This window comes from Solanum stenotomum, chromosome 9 (genome assembly GCF_019186545.1).
Source record: "Solanum stenotomum isolate F172 chromosome 9, ASM1918654v1, whole genome shotgun sequence".
NCBI lineage: Eukaryota > Viridiplantae > Streptophyta > Magnoliopsida > Solanales > Solanaceae > Solanum > Solanum stenotomum.
In genome coordinates, this window is record NC_064290.1 from 56,118,644 (window position 1) to 56,138,911 (window position 20,268).

Sequence of the window (20,268 nt, forward strand, 5' to 3'; positions counted from 1 at the left end):
AGATACATTGAATGTATCAAAATATATTTTAATCTTATAATCTTAAATATATTACATGAATAGTTAAACTTAAAAATTTATCGATTAAGAATAAAAACATTCTATTTCTGAATAGACTAAAAAAAGTAATAGCTATAGATTTTACCCTATGACCAAAACATTATTTAGGACTCGAATTTGCCAATGAATTTCTTCCTTCCAAATATGTCCCTAGATATATTTGCAATAATAATTGTTCCATTTTACCCTTTTGATGAAAAAAATAAAATAGTAAAAATTTGAAAGGGGCTATTTATATTGTGATGATAATTAGAGGGGTGAAAATGTGATTAAGCAATAAGTCAAACAATTTGAACGTGAGATGTGGGCTATAAGGGACCCACCGAAGAATACGGCAGATGTAGACATTAGCACCATTCGACCAACGTGATTCACCCTTTATTTTACTTTTATTTTCGCTGTGTGTTTGATATTTGTATTGAGATTCGATTAAATTTTGATCTATCAAAAAGTTTCATAGTATGAGGTAAATTGTTCTCTAATAAAGATAATTTCATATCCTAGAGTTTGATTGTAACTCGTGAGATTTTTTATTAAGAATAAAAGAGTGTGTTTCTACGTTCTTTAATTTTCTTTTATTTCTCTTCCGATGTTCAATACTTATATTAAGATTGAATTAAACTTTGATCAGCGCCAAGAAGTTAGCGGAAAAAAATGCTCTCTAATAAAAATGACTCTATATTGTAGATTTTAATTTTGAAGCTTTTTATTAAGGATGAAAGAACATTTATACCTCCATCATCATGGTGGTTGATAATAACTTTAAATAATATTTCATTAATTGTTAAGTTGATCCCCATTATTAGTTGCTTTAAAGATATATGGATATCGTAATTTTAATTGTTTTGAGACCTGACTAGTTCAATTTTTATTTGCATTATAATTATAATTACCTTGTTATATTGAAACTATATTTTCTTGTACTTCAAATCAAATGATCTTTAAAAAAAGTTTACACCAACCAAAATAATTAACATGCCATATAATTTAATATCCATATAGAAAACCTCCTTTCTTCGTGGGAGGAGGAACTAAAAATTAAAATAAAAAAGTAAAGATCCTTTTATATATTTATTTTAGCTTCATCTCACAAGAAAAGATTGATAAAATCAAAATGATTACTTTCAAAGATACAATCAAAGAAAAAAAAATTGATAACTCAATTCCCCATTAGTCAATAATACATCAATAAATTAATTCTCATTTGTCATCTCTTCACATTTTTCATCAACCAAAAAGAAAAAAAAGTTTTTTTTTTGGGTTTAAAGATTACAACTATTAATTTTTCTGCTTAGGCAAATATAAGCTAAAAATCTATAAACAATAGCCATTGCTAATAAAACCCAAACTTCTTTTAATCCACCATTTAATCCAACTGTGTCAAATGAAGGAGAACTTTGAAGAGTTCTACAACCCTCTTTGCTTTCACAATTATATAAATCATCTCCTGAATATTGCACTTTTAATAATAGCCTAAATCCATAGTACATGAATGATAAGTACTTTAGCCACCTCATGAATTTTGGTATATGCTACAAAAAGAAAATAAGTCAATTTCATCAGCGGCGGAGTCAGAAATTTTACAAAAGATGTTCGAAATATAAAGAAGTAAATGCAATTATACAACATATCCAGTGTAATTCAATAAGTAAGGTATGGGAAGAGTAAGTAGTGAGGTTTTTTCTTGATAGACCCTCAACTTAGGAAAAACATAAATATAATAATGGAAATGAAGAAATCATGACAATATATTATAGAAAGTATGAAAAAGTATTCGGAAAAATAACAGTAACTACAACAAAATAGTGTGATAATCAAAACACAAGAGCCAGTAGATAGTAACAGAAATCAAAGGACAAGAAATTACAAGAGAAATACTACGACTACTAGTATGGAAGGATAAACGAGACAACAATCTACTACCTACTAACCTTCTACCCTAATCCGTGTCCTCCACACCCTCCTATCTAAGGACATTTCTTTGTTGGATGTTAATAAAAGAAAAACCTTTTCAACCTAGGCATAGCATGTTCTTTTTTGGGACACATAGACTATTATAGACGTAAATTTGTAGTTTTTGAAGTACAATAGATTCAACAGTAACAAATAAAGGTTGAACTCATCAAATTTAATACGCAGTAGTTATTACTTGCTGTTTGCAAAACTATTTTTATTTTATCAAAAGAAGACATGGTTTTGGAAAATGTTGATACTCCACTTTGTTGGGATTCATTTGTTAGTAACATATGATAAAAGAAGTATCACCAAGTTAACTTGAGTAGGATTCTTGGTTTCATTTTCTTAGCATGAATAATAATGTTATAAGTACTATTACTCAAACTCTTTAAAAATGTCGACTAGTGCTTGTGAGATCCTCCAAAAGTAGTGCATTTTGAAGAATCCGACACGGTGCAGCTACATTTTTGGAGGGTCCGAGCAACATAGCTATTTTCTAATTTGGATACCTGAACATAGTAACCTCCAGTGAGAAGAAACAACATCAATATCAGTGAAGCAACCATCCCAGCCCTTCTAATACTCATAACTGCAGCTCCAAACAGCTCTCCAGCTCCCTATAACAACAAAAAACATTCATATTTTCCAAAACTATTGAGTACAACGTTTTCAGTTCGCGAAAAAAATTGGACTTACCTGACTAGTTATCGCTATTAATAGTGTTGCAGCCAACGTTAGAAAGAAGCATTGGACGGTCCTCTTGAAGCCAGCCATGAAATACACAATGCACATGAAAAACGTCGGATACAAAATGTGTGCTACCATGTCACACAATGTGCTGCAGACATAATAGACACTTAGTCTATACATGTCTGCTTTCCTTTCTTTCACCAAATACATCTTCTCGAATGGAAAAACATACACTGCTCCGAAAATTGATGAGGAAGTCCAGAAGATACAGATGTAGAACATTAAACCAATCTGCAATGAAGGTATAAGTTTTAACATTCTTGAAAATACTACAAGGAGAGAAAAATGTAAGATCAGGATTTTGCCTGATCGCGGAGTTGAGCTTCGGTTGCAGTTGAGGATTTCCACCAAAGAAGTCCGAGCAGTAATGCAACTCCAACTGATTGAACTAACCGGAGCTTGTCAAAATAGTCTCTGCATCTCTCCCTGTACGTTCGCTTTGAAAGTACCCTGAATTGTTCCCACCAGGATATAGTCCAATCTTTCCTTACTTTAACAGCCATTTGAAGATGCTCTGGTGCTTTCGACCCTTGATGATTCTCTTTCGGCTCCAACAGGACTTTGTACTTGTGTTGCAGATACTAATGTTCATAGACATAATTTCTGTGAAAGTATGTCCCATAAAGAGCTTTCAAGTAAACTAAACGAAACACGTTAAATCAGTACAAGTACAAATGAGAATCATACTCTGATGACAATCTTCTCTCGTTCGTTAGTGACTTGAGGTGGATACAGATCATCAGGAACACTGATATCATTTACTTGTCCTGTTGCTAAATCCAGCAGGAACTCTGCTGGATTCATGGCTATTTCCGGGATGAAACCTAGAGACGAAAAGTACTCCATCGAATCCCCTGCCTTACCATAGTAAACCGGATAACCTTCTGCTATCAACAAAATTTTTTCAAACATGTGGAAAATCCTGCTTGATGGCTGGTGAATTGTTGTTATGATTGTCTTTCCCATCTGATGAACAAAATGTATTAGTATTTGGCTAACTTGTTCCAGAGTAAAGAGAATGGTTTACTCCCTCCGTTTTAGTTTGTTTGTCTGGTTTTGACTTGACACGGATTTTAAGAAAGTAAAGAAGACTTTTGAATCTTGTGATCTTAAGCTAAAAATATGTAGAATGTACCAGAATAAACTATAATTTTGTAGTCTTAAACATGTCACGTGGGAAGTTAGAATTACAGTGTTGCAAAAAAAGAAAGTGACATTCTTTTTGAAACGGACTAAAAAGGAAAGCAAGACAAACAAATTGAAACGGAGAGAGTAGCAAATAGTGGAAATATGGTTGAAGTGTTTACCTTAGCAAGCCCTTGAAGAACCTGAAGTAGTCTATTTGCAGAGGTCGAATCAAGGCCTGAAGTTGGTTCATCGAGCAAGAGGAGAGAAGGATCAACAAGGATTTCATGACCTATGCTAGCTCTTTTTCTTTCTCCACCAGAAACACCTTTAACAAGTCCTCCACCTATTCTTGTGTGACGACATCTACAATTGTGGAATTCATGAGTGAACAGTTGCAACGATAGTTGCTTTTAGTGAGTATTGAAGTTCATGAAAGGCAGAAATGGTAACAAACGTACCTTTCAAGGCCTAATTCCTTAATAATCACTTCTACTCTTTCATACTTCTGACGTCGACTCATCTTGCATGGAAGTCTTAAGAATGCAGCAAAAACTAAAGTTTCCTCAACCGTCAATTGTGGGAAAAGCACATCATCTTGTGTCACGAAACCCACCCTAGACATTATCACATATCGAAAACTGAAGTTAATACAAATCCATGTACATTGAAAGAAAAACTTGTATCTACTCTCTGGTTTAAGACAGCAAATAAAAGGAGGCAATTTTTTCTCTATCGATGGATAGGTACCACCTTCTTTTAAGAGCTGGATTATATGGAATGTCATTGTAAGTGACGGTTCCTTTGACATTTTCGTGCAATCTTCCACCCAATATCTTTAACAAAGTCGTTTTTCCACTGCCCGAAGGTCCCATTAAGGCAAGAATTTCACCCGGACTAATGCTTCCCGTTATACCCTTGAGTATATGTTTGTAATTATCATGTTCAAACTGAGAAGCTACCTTTGAGACAACTGCCTTGACAGGATTGTTGGAGAACGCTTGGTTAATCTTCACCTTGTACTCCACATTTGCAAACTGCATACAAAACCATTCACATTACAGAAGCCACGACTTGTAAGCATATATCATGAAATTTATTGATGCCAAATGGGGCGGGGCAGATCAGAGCAGGTGAAGCCTTCGCGAGGCCACCAGTTTGACATGTCCTGCCCTGCCTCGTTTAACATTAAGCAGAAAAAGTACCTTGAGGAATATGGGAAGAGGTTGATCTATATGAGCGATAGACGTATCATGTTCAACTTCTATATCAATTTCGGAGCTTCTGTTTCTAAGATAAGCTTGAGACATGAACTCTATGTTATGTCCAAAACCATTACTTCCAGCAATCTGCATTGAGCCAACAGTTGGAAGGGACAACGACAAGTCCTCGATTTCATCTTGTGCCACATGCTCCATTATATCATAAAAAGGAAAATTTGTATCTTCTTTACAAAGTTCATGACAATTATATATGGTAAGATAAGTTGAGGAACAAAACTAGAATTTTGCCTAAAATCTTGAAACTTGTTGAAACACATGCTTTCTATTGAAACCTACTAGATATACTTTGGTTGGTGATCTTTATGCATTGTATGATCTTTGAGGTCAATTTCTAGTTATGGCAGCACAACCTTGTTGCTCTTTCACCTATTATTATTATTATTAGACTTCTAATAATATTTGAAACTATGAGGAATGAAAATGTTAACTACTTAAAAACAAACTATTTTATTATTCAGATCTATGTTGCACTGACTCTTCAAAAATGTTACTGGAGGCTTGGCATATCTTTCAAAAATGGTGTAGTTTTAATGGATCCAACACGAGCAACAATGTTTTTATAGAGTCCGATCAACTTAGATAAAGATAAGGGAGTTACTACATGAAATAATATTAATAGGCAAATATTGTAAGGAAAAATAGATGATTTCTAATATAAATATAAAACCAATAATATTGTCAAATTGATCACAGGATGCCAAATGAAAGGGAGTATGTAAATATTGTACTAATAAGTTATTTCTTCTGGCTCTAACCACTTGTTTGGATGACTTTTACCTGTCGTTTCATAATGTATAGTCATTTTTGTGAATATAATTTTATATGTTTGTTATGATTTAATAACATCCTTATTATTTGGTACGATTTATCAACAATTACTCATACAAATAATTTAAAACTGTTTTTTTTTTGTTTTACCAAATTTATCACCAATTTTACCTTGTGAATATATTAAGTTATTAAATTAGTAAAATATCCAATAAATTTTTTAAAATATAAAGTATTAATGGAATAATAAAGGGATCTAAACCCCGTCAAAATCTTCAGAGGAGAAATGGAAGAATCGCAAGATATTCTACTGAACTCCATCGCCGGCTCCGGTGTGACGATTCCTCCCGGCGTATCATCGGTGAAAGATCTCACGCCTGCGACGTTATTCTCCATATCCTCCCAGGCATTGCACCTCATCGACCGCCAAAACTCGTCGTTTCCCGCTTCCTTGCCGGAGAATTCAGTTGCCGACCGCTCAAAGCTCTGCTCGGAGCTTGCCTCCGCTTTCAAATCCCTAGGTTTCGTCGGAGATATCAGCTTTCACAAGGTTTTACTTACTACTGTTATATATACGTCTCTATCTGCACGTTTCGGAGCTGCTTTTGCAGACGTAACCGAATTTCTTACTAATTATTTTTTTCATATGTCAAATTATATGCGCTCGTAGTAGGTGATGTAGCTCAATACGGAATTAATTGATTTTGATTTGCATTAATTCTAGATTGCTTCAATTTGTGCTTAGAGAAAGCATTTTGTGTTTATTGCTTAGGCAGTTCCTTTATCCATCGGAAGAGGACTTGTACGAGTTGATAAGGTTCTTGGTTGGGAGGCTATCTGATGTTGAAGCTCGAAAATATGTAGTTGGAGAATCTAAAGGTCTTCTTAAGACTCCAGAAGAAAAGCTTGATGATGCAGGACTGCTGCCACGTAAGGGGCTTTCGGAGAGACAGTGTGATCCATTGATGAGGATGACACAAACACCAGAGGCATCAAAGGAATCTGATCTTATTCCGAATAAGATGGAAGAGGTTTATAATGGTGTTGATATACCTATAGAAGGTGGAGTTGGTTCTAGCAATGAGACGTCAAGTGGTGAACAAGACGTCCTAGATTTGGTGGAGGGCGTGAGGAGGAGCTCTTTGAGAGACGGTGAGCATAATTTTGAGTATGGGGGACAACAATCAACTTCACCATGCGAGCATTTGCCTCAGGTACTTAATTATAAATGGATTGCATTGCATCTTTAGTATATTGTGTAGACCTTTTAGGCTTTGAGCTAGTTGTCCAATAGAGCAGAACAAGCCAATAATTTTGAATTGGAGCATATATGAAGATAACGGAAATAGGGAACAAACAGTGATACTATTTGATTTAGTGGTTAGGCATTCAGAAAGCCTCCAACATGTCGTCTTATCTTCTAAATTCATGCCATATTGCAGACAAATTGCAAGACGGAAACTTTACAAGATCAAAAGGAAATGCTTGTGGAGAATTCAGTCTCAAGCTCTGTTCAATTACAAGAACTGCAACAAAAACTTGATTTGTTGAAAGCAGCAGTGGAAATGGCTTCTGATCACAAACATCCCAGTGACTTTTATGTGAATCAGCTAACCGATCAGGTGGAAGTGAAAAGGGGCACAATTGTTGAAATGGAGAGTCGCTGGTAGGATAATGATGTTTCTATATTTTGAACATTTTTACTTATATTTTCCCTATTGAAACTTGGATGATATCAATTGTTAAGCCTTTTAAAATCTCGTACAGCATTGATAGAAGCAAGGCCCTTGAGCAGAAGAAGGTTTCTCTTGAGGAAAAGTTAAGAGCAACAGAACCAGATACCTATGTAAAATATAAAAAGGTGGAAGAGATTGAGTTGAAGCTGGAGTATATATTAGCCGAAAAGAAAAGAAGGTACCATCTTCTATTAGGTCATGCAATATATCCATCGTTTGTTAGATTACGTAGTTGAACCAAGAGTGAAATTGAGAGAAGAAACTGTTCCATTGTTGGTTTTTTATCGGTTGGATTCTTTGACATTTAAGAATTTTCATTACTCATTATGGAAAGAGGTCAAGTAGCATGGATCTATTTGTATATCCGAGCTTTTAATGCTGCTTAAGGCCTTGTTCATATACCATGAAAAATGTTGTTTTGGTTACAGAGTAGCTCATTTCTCTAAGCATGTAGAGAAATTTAATCAACTTGGTAGCTTTGTCTGAATGTTTGCTATGCGTCACTCTGCAGAGAGGACGAACTCATTGAACTCTCAGCCAAGGCTGAGAAGCAGCCCAAACTGCAACCTAGGAGAACCTACATTCAGCGTGTTGAAGAGATCACCAAAAACAGCCGGAAGCAGGATGTTGACATAGAAAGAATATTAAAAGAAACAAGGGAGCTTCAGTTGGAGAGCAACTCTGTCCAAGAACGGCTTAATCGAACTCATGCAGTGGTGGATGAAACAGTATTCAGGTACAATCTTTTAATATGCTGGTGGCCATGAATTTAACATCTTCACGAGAGTGTAGATTGTTCTGATGTAAATTGTCTGATCTTTTACAAGGGAGGCAAAAAAGGACCAAGTGGGACAACAAGCTTACAGGATACTGACTAACATCCATGACAGCTTTGAACAAATAGCTGAAAATCTTCTTGCAACAGATAGAGCCCGACGAGAAGTGTCTGATTATGAAGGCAAACTTGCAACTATGGTGTCTCGAAGTGTTGATATTGACAAGATGAAAGCAGATCTTGATACCATCAGGAGGGAAAATGATCTTCTAGAAAAGAAATTATCCAAAAACTCATCATAATGTGTAGGGTACAACAGTTGGGGTTGACAGGTTATTTAAGATGAATGTTATGAGCACTTAGGTTTCATTTTATGCTGTAATGTTCTAGTAACACACACATTGATCTACCTATCAACTTTTTGTGGAATCCATTGCCGAGTGATAATAGTGCTGCAATATCTTGATGATATTGAGACCTGCTCTTGTTGTACTCGGGATTTCCCATCGCAACATTATAATCTTCATTATTTGATTACCAAGAAATCATCAGAGGCTAAACTTGGTGGATAATGAATCCGTAACGTGCCCCTAATACATACATCATGCTTTGCACTTAAAAAACCTTGCCAGATATTGTAACACATCATAGGATATTGCACTAAAGTTTTGTTGGAACAAAAAAAAGTCAACACATTCAGGAAGGACAAATAGCTCGTATGTTTATCTTTATAGTGACCAAGGGGCAAATGTCAAGCCTTTCAAGATGTAATAGTGTCTTTTTGCTGTCAAAAGTTGATATACAAGCTAGAAAGAGAAATGGAAACAATTGGTATCTTCACCAGCTCCACTCAAAGATCAAAAACTTCTCCACCCTAAAAAAGATCAGGGAATTGATGAAAGCTAATGGCTAGCTATCAAAAGCAAGAAACTTTATCTTAGAACGAAAGGTTGAGAAGCCAACACTCCAACATACTCACCGAGAGTGCCTAGTTTCTAGCCACATCTAATGTACACTTAAGGGAACGGCTTTGGTCTATCAGTGATGTCTATACTACATACTTGGGTGATGTAAACAGTAAACATATCTATGGTCTTTATTCTTAGACGTTTTCTCTATTCAGCAATTTGTTATTCCAATGAATATTAGCTTGAGGTTGTTGAAAAGCACCAGATGTAGGAAGGCCAGAATCACCTGATCTGGCAACAGTTTGAGGTTGCTGGGCTAGGGGTTGAACATTAGATTGTGCAACTATTGTCTGAGATGCATTAATTCCAGGAAAAGAGCTATTGGATGAGTGTGCTGGCGCAACAGCAATGTGCTGGTCCTGAGGGATGTTGTAAAAATAATTGGTCTGAAGCATTGATTGATCACGTCCAGGTGCAGAGTTTCTGTAATGGGAATCTTCATTCTGCACGAAAAAAGATTAGGTGATATCTCAATATCAGAATTGGACAGAAACCGATACATGCTTTATGATTGATTCACATAATATGCCACATTCAAATCAACCAAAAGTAGAAAGGACATAAGTTAGAAAAGGAAAACGGGGATTAAAATCCAAACCTGCTTGTGCATGGAATAGACATTCTTTTCTTTCAGATCAGGTGTAGTGAGATTTTCATTGCTAGCAGAACAAACTAGAGCTGGAGTTCCACTGTATGAGACAGTTGATGACCCATATGAACTGTAGCCAGTAGGGATGCCAAAGTGGTTCAAGTTTCCAGCAATAGCTGCTGGTTTGTATAGGGATGGAAGTGGTAATTTGACACCAGCAGCAGTAACTGATGGTGACATATAAAAGTTGGCAGGAGAAGGCTGCTGAGGGAATCCACTCGGGCCCAAAAACTGGTGGGCACTCTGTGGCATGTAAAGGTGGGGAATGTAAGGGTTATACGGCATATAATTAGGAGGAAATGGTTGGCGTACTAAAGGAAACAAATGTGGAGGAACGCTGACAGAACTCTGCCCAAGGCCTATGGGTTGAGCCACAGGTTGATTAGAGCCCAATGTTGAAGGAGCTTGAGAATTCCCACCCTGCAGAAGGCCATAGATTTACAAAAAAATTGTCAGACCAAAAATAACAGACACAAAAAAGAGATGACAGAGTGGGTGATGTGGGGAGGGAAGGAAGATAAGGCACATAATTCAAGAGCCAACAAGCACCAAATAGACAAAAGTTAATTCGATGTGTCAAATACCTTCAACTTTAAGCAGAGACAAACATTCTTCTACAAGTAATGTCACAAGAATCTCCAGCAAAAGAAAGAAGGTAAGGTTCAACGTTGTTACCCATATATACATGCATGTGTATCTTGGTTGGGGTCCTTCGGGAGAAAGCATTGGGGGAGTGAGAAATATAAAAAATTATTTGCAAACAAGTTCTTGTCTGCTCTGACAGAGGTAATTGGTCAGAAAGATTGGTTTGTTTCAAAATCACTGGTTTGCCAATGATCACTCTGTTAATGGAAACTTAATGCATTAAGAACTTTATGTTCATATCCATCTCTTTGTTTGATATAAAGGAAAGCACTGAGTAAGTGTATTACCATGGACAAACACAGGATAGTTTTAGTGAACTGTTGGCCAACACAAATAAAGCCCTTCCACTCTGAGTATTTCATGGTTCAGATCAGATATTGTAGAAAGAAATACCAAATAAGCAACTAATCTGCAAGTGAACCAAGAACTTATGCCGAACTTGTTCCATCTTAAAGTAATCCTTCAATAGCCAATACTACAAGATCTTCCCATTCAAATTGTTTACACAGTTAGCATTGTCTTATGTAAGAGGAAACTGACTAAATATTCATTTTGACAGCACATACTGGAGCAAGGAAAAAAAAATCCTTTCGAATGAAATATGGGAAGTAGAGATGTTTTAGGGACACAATGACATGCCTGCTGTTCTGGTCCCTCAATACACACAAGATGGGGCCCAAGCATGGGTGGTACAAAACCCAAGCTGTAATCAGGAGGAGTCTGGAGAAGTGGCAATTGTGAGCCTGCAGAAGGTGGACATTTCTCCGGCTTTGACGGATCATACACAGGAGAAGCACCAGATACTTCAAAAGGTGCTATATTTTCAGATCCATGTTGGTGCGACAGCAGATTGTCAGGATAATCACCTCTCTGAGCTGCTGAAGATGCATCTGCGTAGCTGCAGTTAGTTTTATATGGTGATGAGAGGCCAAGTATAAGATATAAAGAAAAGATTACCCAATAAACAGTTACTGTGTTACAGATCAGATCAGGATAAGCATAATGACAAGGGCATCCTAGTGTTACAATAAGCTACAAAAAAAACTCGGCAGTCCAGAGGCAATTGGTCATGGAATCTTCATCAAAATGTTATACATGATTGCAAAATATCTATTGACATGCTCACAGACAAGAACGAATCAGAAAAATGCTTCAGTAGAGATACATTTAGATATATAAAATCACAAATGAATACAACACATGACATGTCACTCCGTTACCTACCTCCCAGGTTCCATGGAAGTAGTATCATTAGCTGGAACAGTCTCCACAGGCATCGAGTCTTTGCCACAGCTTATGCTGTGATCCAGTTGAGGATCCAAACTACCGAAAGTCAATCCGCTCCTAAAAGATTCAGGTACTTGAAGATTATTCGGAAAAATAACAGGTTGACAACAGGCAGAGACATTTAACTTCTCTAACTTCATGTCAAGCTGTGGAACTGCTTGTTCCACAGAAGAATTTGGTTTAGAAACTGATGGTAAATTGTCTCCCTTTGCAACAGCTGCTGCCTGAGATGGCAATACTGCATCAAGATTATGATAAAGTGAGATTACCAAGAAAGGAAAAGTAAACGAAGAAAGTGAGAATCACAAGAGTTCTCCTTTCTCTCCTCCTCAAAAGCAACACATGGTAAGCTCGTGATGGTTATGCTATTAATATCTGATTTTCTAGAAAGCCAACCAAATTCAATGATTGAACAGACGACAAAACCAGTAAGCAGTTATCCACATCATGAATTGATGGTAGTGAAATGGACTTATAAGATAGAGCCAGCTATTTTTCTCATGTATATCTCGAAAACCACATTAACAATAATACTTTGGCCTTTGACATTTTGCAACTAAAATAGTTAACAAGAAATCTATCCACATTACTTAATTGAAGGAGGTTGTATTCCCCTGAAATTCAGACTTTCAGAAAAGATAAAAACAAATTAAAGGAGAGTCGATATAAATCAAAGTGGTACCTCCTGAATGAACTTTAACTTGTTTGGAATGCTGACTTTCATTATTGATTGCAACTGGTTGTATGGCAGTGACTGAAACTCCCCAGGATTCTTTTGGCCCAGTTGTGTTTATGTAGTTTACAGTTCTAGTGACTGCATGAGTATTTTGGGGAGCATCTTGACAAGCATCTGATGTTCCCTCATTCGCAGGAGACACAGTGGAGTCGGTAACAGTGCGCTGGCTAACTATCTCACGTTTTATCGTACCAACTGTTACTGGATTTCGTGGGTTCAAGGCTGGCACTAGCACAGGATCCGATGAAGAAGAATAGACACCAGAAACTGATCCTGAAGTTGTGCTTTTCACAAGCTCATTAGGTATCGATATGAAAACTTTATCTTTAAAGGTTCCAGGTGCAAAGGTGGGGGTGGGAGTAGGAGTGGGGCCAGGATCCAAGTTCAGATGATGATATATTAAATTAGGAGGTATAGTTGAAACTTTTGCCAACTTATTTACATTAACAAATGAAGTAACTCTACTGACATGACTAGGATCATCTCCAGCAACCTCAACAGCAAATTCTTTGCTAGGATGTATACTAGCATCTTCTGTTTTACGTGCAGGTGGCATGGAGACCTTAGATATTCTATCCTTCGAACTATTGACTCCATTTTCTTTCTTAATGTATCGTCTGCCACTGGCATCTGTCGACAGTAAAGAAAGAGGGTAAGTTCACATTGCAAGCCATAAATATAGAAAATACATCTCCCTCTATCAAAATGAAACACTCTTCCAGATTCCAACATATGCCATGTTGTATAAGTGATAAGAAACAGTGCATATATCAAAATATTGCACATGAAGGCAGGAGTGGACCAACCAGCATCCAACTACTAAGGAGGACGACTCTTTTCTTTGCTCATGAAAGTTGCTCAATTATTCTTGAAATGTATGCCCAAAGACTCAAAATAGTAAAACTAATACCCAACATTCTGGATACTCAAGAAAAGTAGGTGATTAATTGATCAAGATCAAGACCACATTATGACAGTAACTCTTACCCTGGGTTGAAGTCCCATATTTACTATCAGTGACGTAATTTGCAGAAATTATCTCACGACCATCCCTAGCCCTTCTTTGCATGCCTGACATCCACCTGTAATCGTCAGAAGTTTGGCTGCTGGCTTTCTGTGATAAACAGATGGTGGAACAATGAATGATCAAGCTAAGTGAATTTTTTGTAATAATATCTATAACGACTATCCCCATATTACTAGCTGTGTCCCCTGAATAAACCTAGTTTGAATCAACATAATCATTAAGAGAAATGCTTACTGTTTTCTTTCTGTCTCGTTTCTTTTTCACCTCATGAAAAGTATCTGCAGAATTAGATAGTGTTTGCTCAAGTGAAGAAAACAATAATGTAATAGGCTCAGCAATTACATGAATTCATGACGGATTATGAAACTTAGATAATATGTTCCCTAGAAATCGCAAAACTATGTAACGAGATAGGCATCACGGAGGCAGATATGGAATCAACAACCAACAGGGATTTCAAGAATGTTAGAACAAAATATACTCCTAGATTCCATATAAACATATACTGACAGGAGAGTTCTAAGCATAGAGGAAGTACCTTACTCTAAAGCATAAAAAGGAAAGAAAACAAAAACAATTAGAAGTATTTGCTTCCTATTCTTCCTGCAGGACCATGAGTATATCGGTGAAACCACAATTAGCAAAATTGACCAGATATTCACAAAATTAGACACAAAATCAAAAAATGATTTTTTTCTATCCTAGCTTTGATAGACAAAGTTACATCGCCTTGGTTAACAAAGTTACCTGGTACTTGTTGTTGCTGGTGGGAGATGAAAGATATCCCATGAAATTAGTCTAAGTTGCGTGCAAGCTGGCCCAAACACCACGATTATAATATGAAAAAAGTCCTATTTCTATCCTTACCAACCTAATTTCGGTGAAACATACAAGCATCAAATCAAGCTTTGTTTGGATGGTTGTTAACTACTATTGTATCGCTAAACAAGCTAAATAATTATATAAATTGGTGATTAAGGTAACAATTACCGAGATATAAAAGCTTCTGAGCGGTGTCATTGGGATCCATATTGCATTCCTTGAGCATCGCGTAGATGTCTTCATCGGTGTGCTTGCCGGCGGCGATCTCCTTTATATCGTCAATCGTTTTCCGAACATTGCTCGGAATTATAATTCTCGAAACGCCGGTGCTCATGGTGACAATGAGAACGGAGAAATTACAGAATTAGATTCACATGTACCCAAATAGGAGCATGCACAATTGAAATCATTACGAGAAAAACACAAATGATTGCAAGTTACTTTAAGATAGAGTACTTATATTTTTCTTAATGTATATTAATATTTAAATATTATTCACTTCGTTTCGAAATAAATGGATGTTTTAGAGCATGACACACAAATAATTAGTTAATGTAATATATCCCTACATTTTTTTTTCAAGGTCCGTCTCTCATAACTCACAACTAGGGGTGTTCACGGGTTGGTTTGGATCGATTATTGGTCAAAACCAAAACCAAATCAACTTAATCGGTTTTAAAATTATCAAAACCAAACCAAACCAAATATAATATACATTTATCGGTTTGGTGATTATCGGTTTCGGTTTGGTTTGGTTCGGTTATTCGGTTATTAACCATACACAAAAATAAAAGAAACAATTCATTTAAAATGTGAAAAAAGTGACGACAATCCATTCAAAACGAAAAATAGTTAGAATGACTTAAATTACTAAACTTTCAATCACTAAATTTACTATCAATAAAGCTTTAAAATTCACTATATTGGCCTAGAAGGAAGATACAATAACATTTTTAGTCCCACAAAGAATTGACATAGACACTCATATACATGAAATCAATAAGATAAATGTTTCATCTTGGCATTTTTGCTTTCAATAAGTAAATTATAAAGAAATTTTAATGAAAATATGTATAAGATCTTTAAAATTGTTTATAAAAATAATATATTAAGTATGTATATTAATAAAATATATGTATATAATTCATTGGTTCAGTTCGGTTATTTCTTCGGGTTTTTTCGAATAAAATCATAACCAAACCAAATACTATCGGTTTTCAAAAATCTAAAACCAAACCCAAATAAAATCGGTTTTATTTTATCGATTTGGTTTGGTTTTTCGGTTTGGATCGGTTTTTATCTAAACCATGAACACCCCTACTCACAACTCACAAGTGCAAGTGTTTAATTTAAAGATATAATATATAAATATGCTTTTTAATTTGATTTTAGCTGACATATACACTCTTCGATTTGGATATGCATAAATAGATACTGAAACTTGTATAAATTTGAACAAGTAGATACACGTATTATACTTATCGTATTACATGGAGAACACCATATTGAATGTTGTGTAGGACATGAATTGTTGCGTAAGATACCAAGTATGATATGTATGTCTACTTTCTCAATCATATATAAGTTTAAGTGTATACTTATTCACACCTAAAGTTGAAGGATATAGATATCAGATGACATCAAATTAAAAAATACGTTTATGTATTATGTCATTTAAAAATACATATTTATACAAGAAATAGCTAATAATAACATTTTAAAATGACTTGTAAATTAATAATTAAATCGTCAACAATTAATAATTGATATCTTAATGATTTAACATATTTATAAATAGCTTATAAACTAAATTGATATATTTAAAAATGAGCTGAATCAGAAAAGCATCCCTAATTTATATTGTATTTTTATCATGATATGAAAAGTGTAAATACTTGGTTTTGTAAATAGAAAGAATGTTTATTAGAAGAATATTTAGTACTATATATATTATTAGGATAAATGTGAAATTGAATAATTATTTTGTAGCATTAGAAACGACAAGAAAATTATACGAAGGATCAAAGAGAAATTGCAGTATCGGGTCAAAACTGGGCGCGATTTTTCGGGTCTACTGTAATCGTCGCCGGTAAGCTTTCGTCGGTGTTCCGGTCACCTTGTTCAGTGAATTTGTGCTTTCTTTCTCTTCAAGGTTAGTGTGAAGTTTTTCGAATTAGCAGAATGTTTTATTGATTTATAAGTTTTTGAATGATTATGCATCCTGTTTTTGGTAGGTGTAGCCTGTAGGGTTATTGATTGAGTTGGATTCATATGTGATTTGATTTCTGATGAGTATTGATATTGGTTTGGCCTTCATGGATGGAAAAAAATTGATTTTTTTACCTGATAGGAAGAAATGGCATCTGGAATTTCTGATTGTTTGATTTTGATGTTCCTTAGAAAACACTCAAATGAATTTACCTGATTTAAAAAGCCACTTAAGAATTATGAAACATTTGATAGTCCAAACAACAACAAATACCCCATGCAATTCCACAAGTGGGATCTGGGGAAGGTAGGATTTATGCAAATATTGCCCCTACCTTTATGTGGTAAAGAAGTTATTTCCAATAGAGATTTAGCTTAAAAGAAAAGAAGAATTCGAAGCACAATTATAGGATGTATGCAAACCTTGCCCTTACTTTGATCTACACATTCATGCGACCGAGACTGTGCAAAGGTAGAACACCTTGGAAACTTTGCTGACTTTATCTTCAACCTTGATTTTGCTATGCTCAATAAGAATCCGAAAGAGCGGAAATAGGTTCTGTTCCGCTTCCAAAGTCAGTCGTCTGCCGTTCACACTTGGGCAAAGACGACTCTCCAGAGGTTCTATTCTTTGTTAAGTAAAGTTCTATCACTATAGTGTCTAGGGGATGCAGATGCTGTTGATTTATTGCAAAATGTATTTCGGAACAGAGGTAAAGCGATAGTGTCACTCAACTGAGACAGTCGACTATACATGTAGAGATCCTCTAGATGGCATATGTTTCACCAGGTTAATTCGGATTGGCATCTTACCAAATAAAAGTGTTCTCTTGACCATTGTTTTTCTGATTGACACCGTTTTTCTTTTTTTCTCTAAAGAAAAAAGGTGTTCTCTTTGCAAGTGCCTCAAAGTTAATAAGGGACAATTCTTCACTGTTAGAAGGTCGTCTTAGCCTTTCCAGCAAATCTCACAAAAAAAAGCAAGGAGATCAGGACAGTGCTATTTGAAAAGTTTTCCTTATGATACAATTCAGAAAAGGGCTGTCTATGATAGAATTGGTGTGATACTCGCTTAATTTAGTGCTTTGAATATCAAATTTATAAGAATGTGCCACCTGTAGAGCTTTACAAAATGGTCTATGAGTTTTATGAATCTCATATACTTTTCAAATTATAAGCGCCAAGTAGAAGCGATGTAAAGGTCTCACTAAATCCTGATTTGGGCATTTAGAATTTGCTGATGCTTCAGAACGAGGATCTGGCCAAAGAAGACATTTGATGTTTTGGTTTGTTTGTTGAGATTTGGGATACACTGATTGCCGAAACCACTAAAATGCTAACACAAAAATATCATTCCAAGGCACTTTTGTAAGCCTTATAAACAAAAAACATTCCAGAAGTGATACTTCTTTTGTATTTCTCTAATAATTAGAGCAGCAATGTCGTTAGTGTGTTAGTGACAGATTAAAAGTCAGGAAAAGTTATCAACACTCATGTGTTGCAATACATGAAAAATGTGATGCGTATTAATATACTTTTGTAACAGCATCGACTGAAGTAGTGTTTTGCCTTTTTGTTATATGTGTTTATTGAACTAATCTTTAAAGTTATCCTCTATACCTAAGATGGTATTTATTTTTGAACTCCAGCTTACTTTGCCAACTTATTATATATTCTGGTAGTCCGATCCTTGTGTTTCATAATTGTTGGTGTTCTTTTGAGCTACCTTATTCAGGGTGATCATCTGACAAAATTTGCAGACATCTATTCATATTCAAAGACTGGGAATTCTAGTGTATGGCTTCTAGGCGGAATATTAATTACAGTCGTCTCGCTGTGGATGAAGATGACGACTATTATGGAAATTCTGGCAAGCGAGCTGACCCTAGATTTGATTATTCACCAAAATCGTTAGATAGAATCCCCTGGAAGTCCATTGCCCTTGCTCTTTTTCTGCTCTTTCTGGGATGTCTGCTTCTCTTACTATCCTACTTCATCTTATCTGGTCATATGGAAGGAGAGAGTTCCCAGGCATATGGTCTCCTTGGACTTGGAATCCTCACTTTTCTCCCTGGTAAGTCAAAAACATACCTCAATTTATATTGCTTTGGATGCTTAAGCTGCAACACTTTAGTCGATAATTGTTCAAGATATCCTCGAGGAGAGTGTAGTAGTTCATTAAATCCAGGATCAATTTGTGGCTGCACCATTTATTTGACAGCGTGATTATCAGTTTGTGTTAACAGGGTAACGTACACTGAATTTGCAGCACAATAAATAGGTGAGATAGTAAAAGGTTGAGCTACGTGTTACTGTATCTGTCCTCTCTGTAGTTGCTAGAAGCCCCATATCAAGGTGATTGTAGATCTGCACTTGAAAATAGTCATATTTAATCGATCTTTTGGGATGTCCATTACATGTTGTAAACTTCTGCAATAAGCAATAGATTCTACTTCAAGTCATATTTTCTCTGTTTTGTTTGAGTCTAATACTGACTACACTTCTGGTTGCGTAATAAGTTCTCTTTTTAAGTTTGATATTCACTTTTTCATTCATAATTGATTAGGCAACTTCCAACGATCAGCTTTGACCTTGATAATCACTTGCAGGTTTTTATGAGACGCGGATTGCATATTACTCTTGGAGAGGTGCTCAAGGTTATCGATTTACTGCAATCCCTGACTATTGAGGTCTTCACATTTCATGTAAACTCTAAATGTAGTTACTAGTTTCTGTAATGAGTTTTGTGATAGTTTTTATTGTAACACACGGTTTGTCCTTTACATTTCAAACAACTTCTGAATGTAGTTACTGGTTTTCATATAAGTTTGAGTTTGATGAGTTTGCAGCATTTATTTTGTCCTAGTCCCTTGCGTATCGATTGAAATTTTGTTCATTATGTAACTTTTGTATGGTTGGAGCCCCTATGTGGTTTATTCTATACATTAGATTCTACCATATGAAGGACTAACTAAAGGAAACAGTTTACGCATTGTGATTCTTGATTTTTCAACGTGCATACTATAAGGTTTGATACTTTAGAACTTTCAAATTTGAGAGCGTATGTTTCAAACTTGATTTCTGTATAAAGTAAAAAAATCATAGGATAAAATGCGGTGAACCATTTAGGCAGAATGGCCTCGGGAGATTCTTGTGCCTGTCATCCCAAGATTACTTCACAAAGTTTATTTAGACACTTAAAACTCAATCGCGCTGATGTGGTCGAAACATTAATATCTGTGTCACATAAAGATTGTCACATCAATTTTTTATCTCTACAAATATTATTGAGATTATGATGATCTTCTAATCTAACTAGCCTTAGGAATTGAGATACATGCAACATTGAATAAACGAAAGAAGTATAAATGATGAAGTTCATGTCTTCAAGTTCATATTTATCCTTCTAACTAACTTACACCATCGAGGGGTGTGATGGAAAAATTAAGATACTTGTAATATTTGTTAGAAGT

The 20,268-nt window shown here is 35.5% G+C and overlaps 5 protein-coding genes across 7 annotated transcripts in view; 3 read left to right on the plus strand and 2 right to left on the minus strand.

Annotated features, from left to right (window-relative positions):
- The window catches only part of LOC125876532 (transmembrane emp24 domain-containing protein p24beta2-like), a 125,010-nt gene that overhangs the window by 45,537 nt on the left and 59,205 nt on the right, over window positions 1-20,268 (plus strand). The gene's annotated exons all lie outside the window — the stretch shown is intronic.
- Window positions 1,315-5,326, minus strand: LOC125876522 (ABC transporter G family member 26). Of its 2 annotated transcripts, none has more exons than XM_049557723.1 (9): window positions 5,154-5,326; window positions 4,645-4,841; window positions 4,353-4,508; window positions 4,074-4,257; window positions 3,454-3,732; window positions 3,072-3,347; window positions 2,713-2,997; window positions 2,526-2,633; window positions 1,315-1,592 (listed from the first exon to the last, which is right to left on the minus strand). In XM_049557723.1, exons 1-9 carry the CDS (start codon window positions 5,307-5,309, stop codon window positions 1,323-1,325), a joined length of 1,911 nt encoding a protein of 636 aa, XP_049413680.1. In that variant the 5' UTR covers window positions 5,310-5,326; the 3' UTR covers window positions 1,315-1,322. The 2 variants fall into 2 exon arrangements, with proteins under 2 accessions (XP_049413680.1, XP_049413679.1); XM_049557722.1 differs by having other exon boundaries at window positions 4,645-4,928; window positions 5,097-5,326.
- On the plus strand, window positions 6,214-9,000 carry LOC125876527 (uncharacterized). The gene is made up of 6 exons (XM_049557733.1): window positions 6,214-6,492; window positions 6,719-7,156; window positions 7,385-7,608; window positions 7,710-7,856; window positions 8,190-8,414; window positions 8,506-9,000. Exons 1-6 carry the CDS (start codon window positions 6,229-6,231, stop codon window positions 8,753-8,755), a joined length of 1,548 nt encoding a protein of 515 aa, XP_049413690.1. The 5' UTR covers window positions 6,214-6,228; the 3' UTR covers window positions 8,756-9,000.
- LOC125876520 (GBF-interacting protein 1-like) lies at window positions 9,173-14,980 on the minus strand. Its single transcript, XM_049557720.1, has 8 exons — window positions 14,756-14,980; window positions 14,000-14,043; window positions 13,726-13,852; window positions 12,685-13,368; window positions 11,940-12,240; window positions 11,355-11,613; window positions 10,020-10,490; window positions 9,173-9,864 (listed from the first exon to the last, which is right to left on the minus strand). Exons 1-8 carry the CDS (start codon window positions 14,919-14,921, stop codon window positions 9,556-9,558), a joined length of 2,361 nt encoding a protein of 786 aa, XP_049413677.1. The 5' UTR covers window positions 14,922-14,980; the 3' UTR covers window positions 9,173-9,555.
- LOC125876533 (uncharacterized) lies at window positions 16,535-19,643 on the plus strand. 2 transcript variants are annotated; one of them, XM_049557742.1, is made up of 3 exons: window positions 16,535-16,676; window positions 18,556-18,869; window positions 19,405-19,643. In XM_049557742.1, exons 2-3 carry the CDS (start codon window positions 18,593-18,595, stop codon window positions 19,482-19,484), a joined length of 357 nt encoding a protein of 118 aa, XP_049413699.1. In that variant the 5' UTR covers window positions 16,535-16,676; window positions 18,556-18,592; the 3' UTR covers window positions 19,485-19,643. The 2 variants fall into 2 exon arrangements, with proteins under 2 accessions (XP_049413699.1, XP_049413698.1); XM_049557741.1 differs by having other exon boundaries at window positions 16,564-16,739.

Coding starts and splice junctions, on each gene's coding strand:
- LOC125876522 (XM_049557722.1), bottom strand. CDS start 5,309: ATGGAGCATGTGGCACAAGATGAAATCGAGGACTTGTCGTTGTCCCTT. Junction 3,348..3,453: donor GAGAGAAGATTGTCATCAGA/GTATGATTCTCA, acceptor TATGAACATTAG/TATCTGCAACACAAGTACAA. Junction 2,634..2,712: donor TAATAGCGATAACTAGTCAG/GTAAGTCCAATT, acceptor TTGTTGTTATAG/GGAGCTGGAGAGCTGTTTGG.
- LOC125876527 (XM_049557733.1), top strand. CDS start 6,229: ATGGAAGAATCGCAAGATATTCTACTGAACTCCATCGCCGGCTCCGGT. Junction 7,609..7,709: donor GTTGAAATGGAGAGTCGCTG/GTAGGATAATGA, acceptor AATCTCGTACAG/CATTGATAGAAGCAAGGCCC. Junction 7,857..8,189: donor TTAGCCGAAAAGAAAAGAAG/GTACCATCTTCT, acceptor GTCACTCTGCAG/AGAGGACGAACTCATTGAAC.
- LOC125876520 (XM_049557720.1), bottom strand. CDS start 14,921: ATGAGCACCGGCGTTTCGAGAATTATAATTCCGAGCAATGTTCGGAAA. Junction 11,614..11,939: donor ACTTCCATGGAACCTGGGAG/GTAGGTAACGGA, acceptor AACTAACTGCAG/CTACGCAGATGCATCTTCAG. Junction 10,491..11,354: donor TTGAGGGACCAGAACAGCAG/GCATGTCATTGT, acceptor GGCCTTCTGCAG/GGTGGGAATTCTCAAGCTCC.
- LOC125876533 (XM_049557742.1), top strand. CDS start 18,593: ATGGCTTCTAGGCGGAATATTAATTACAGTCGTCTCGCTGTGGATGAA. Junction 18,870..19,404: donor AATCCTCACTTTTCTCCCTG/GTAAGTCAAAAA, acceptor AATCACTTGCAG/GTTTTTATGAGACGCGGATT.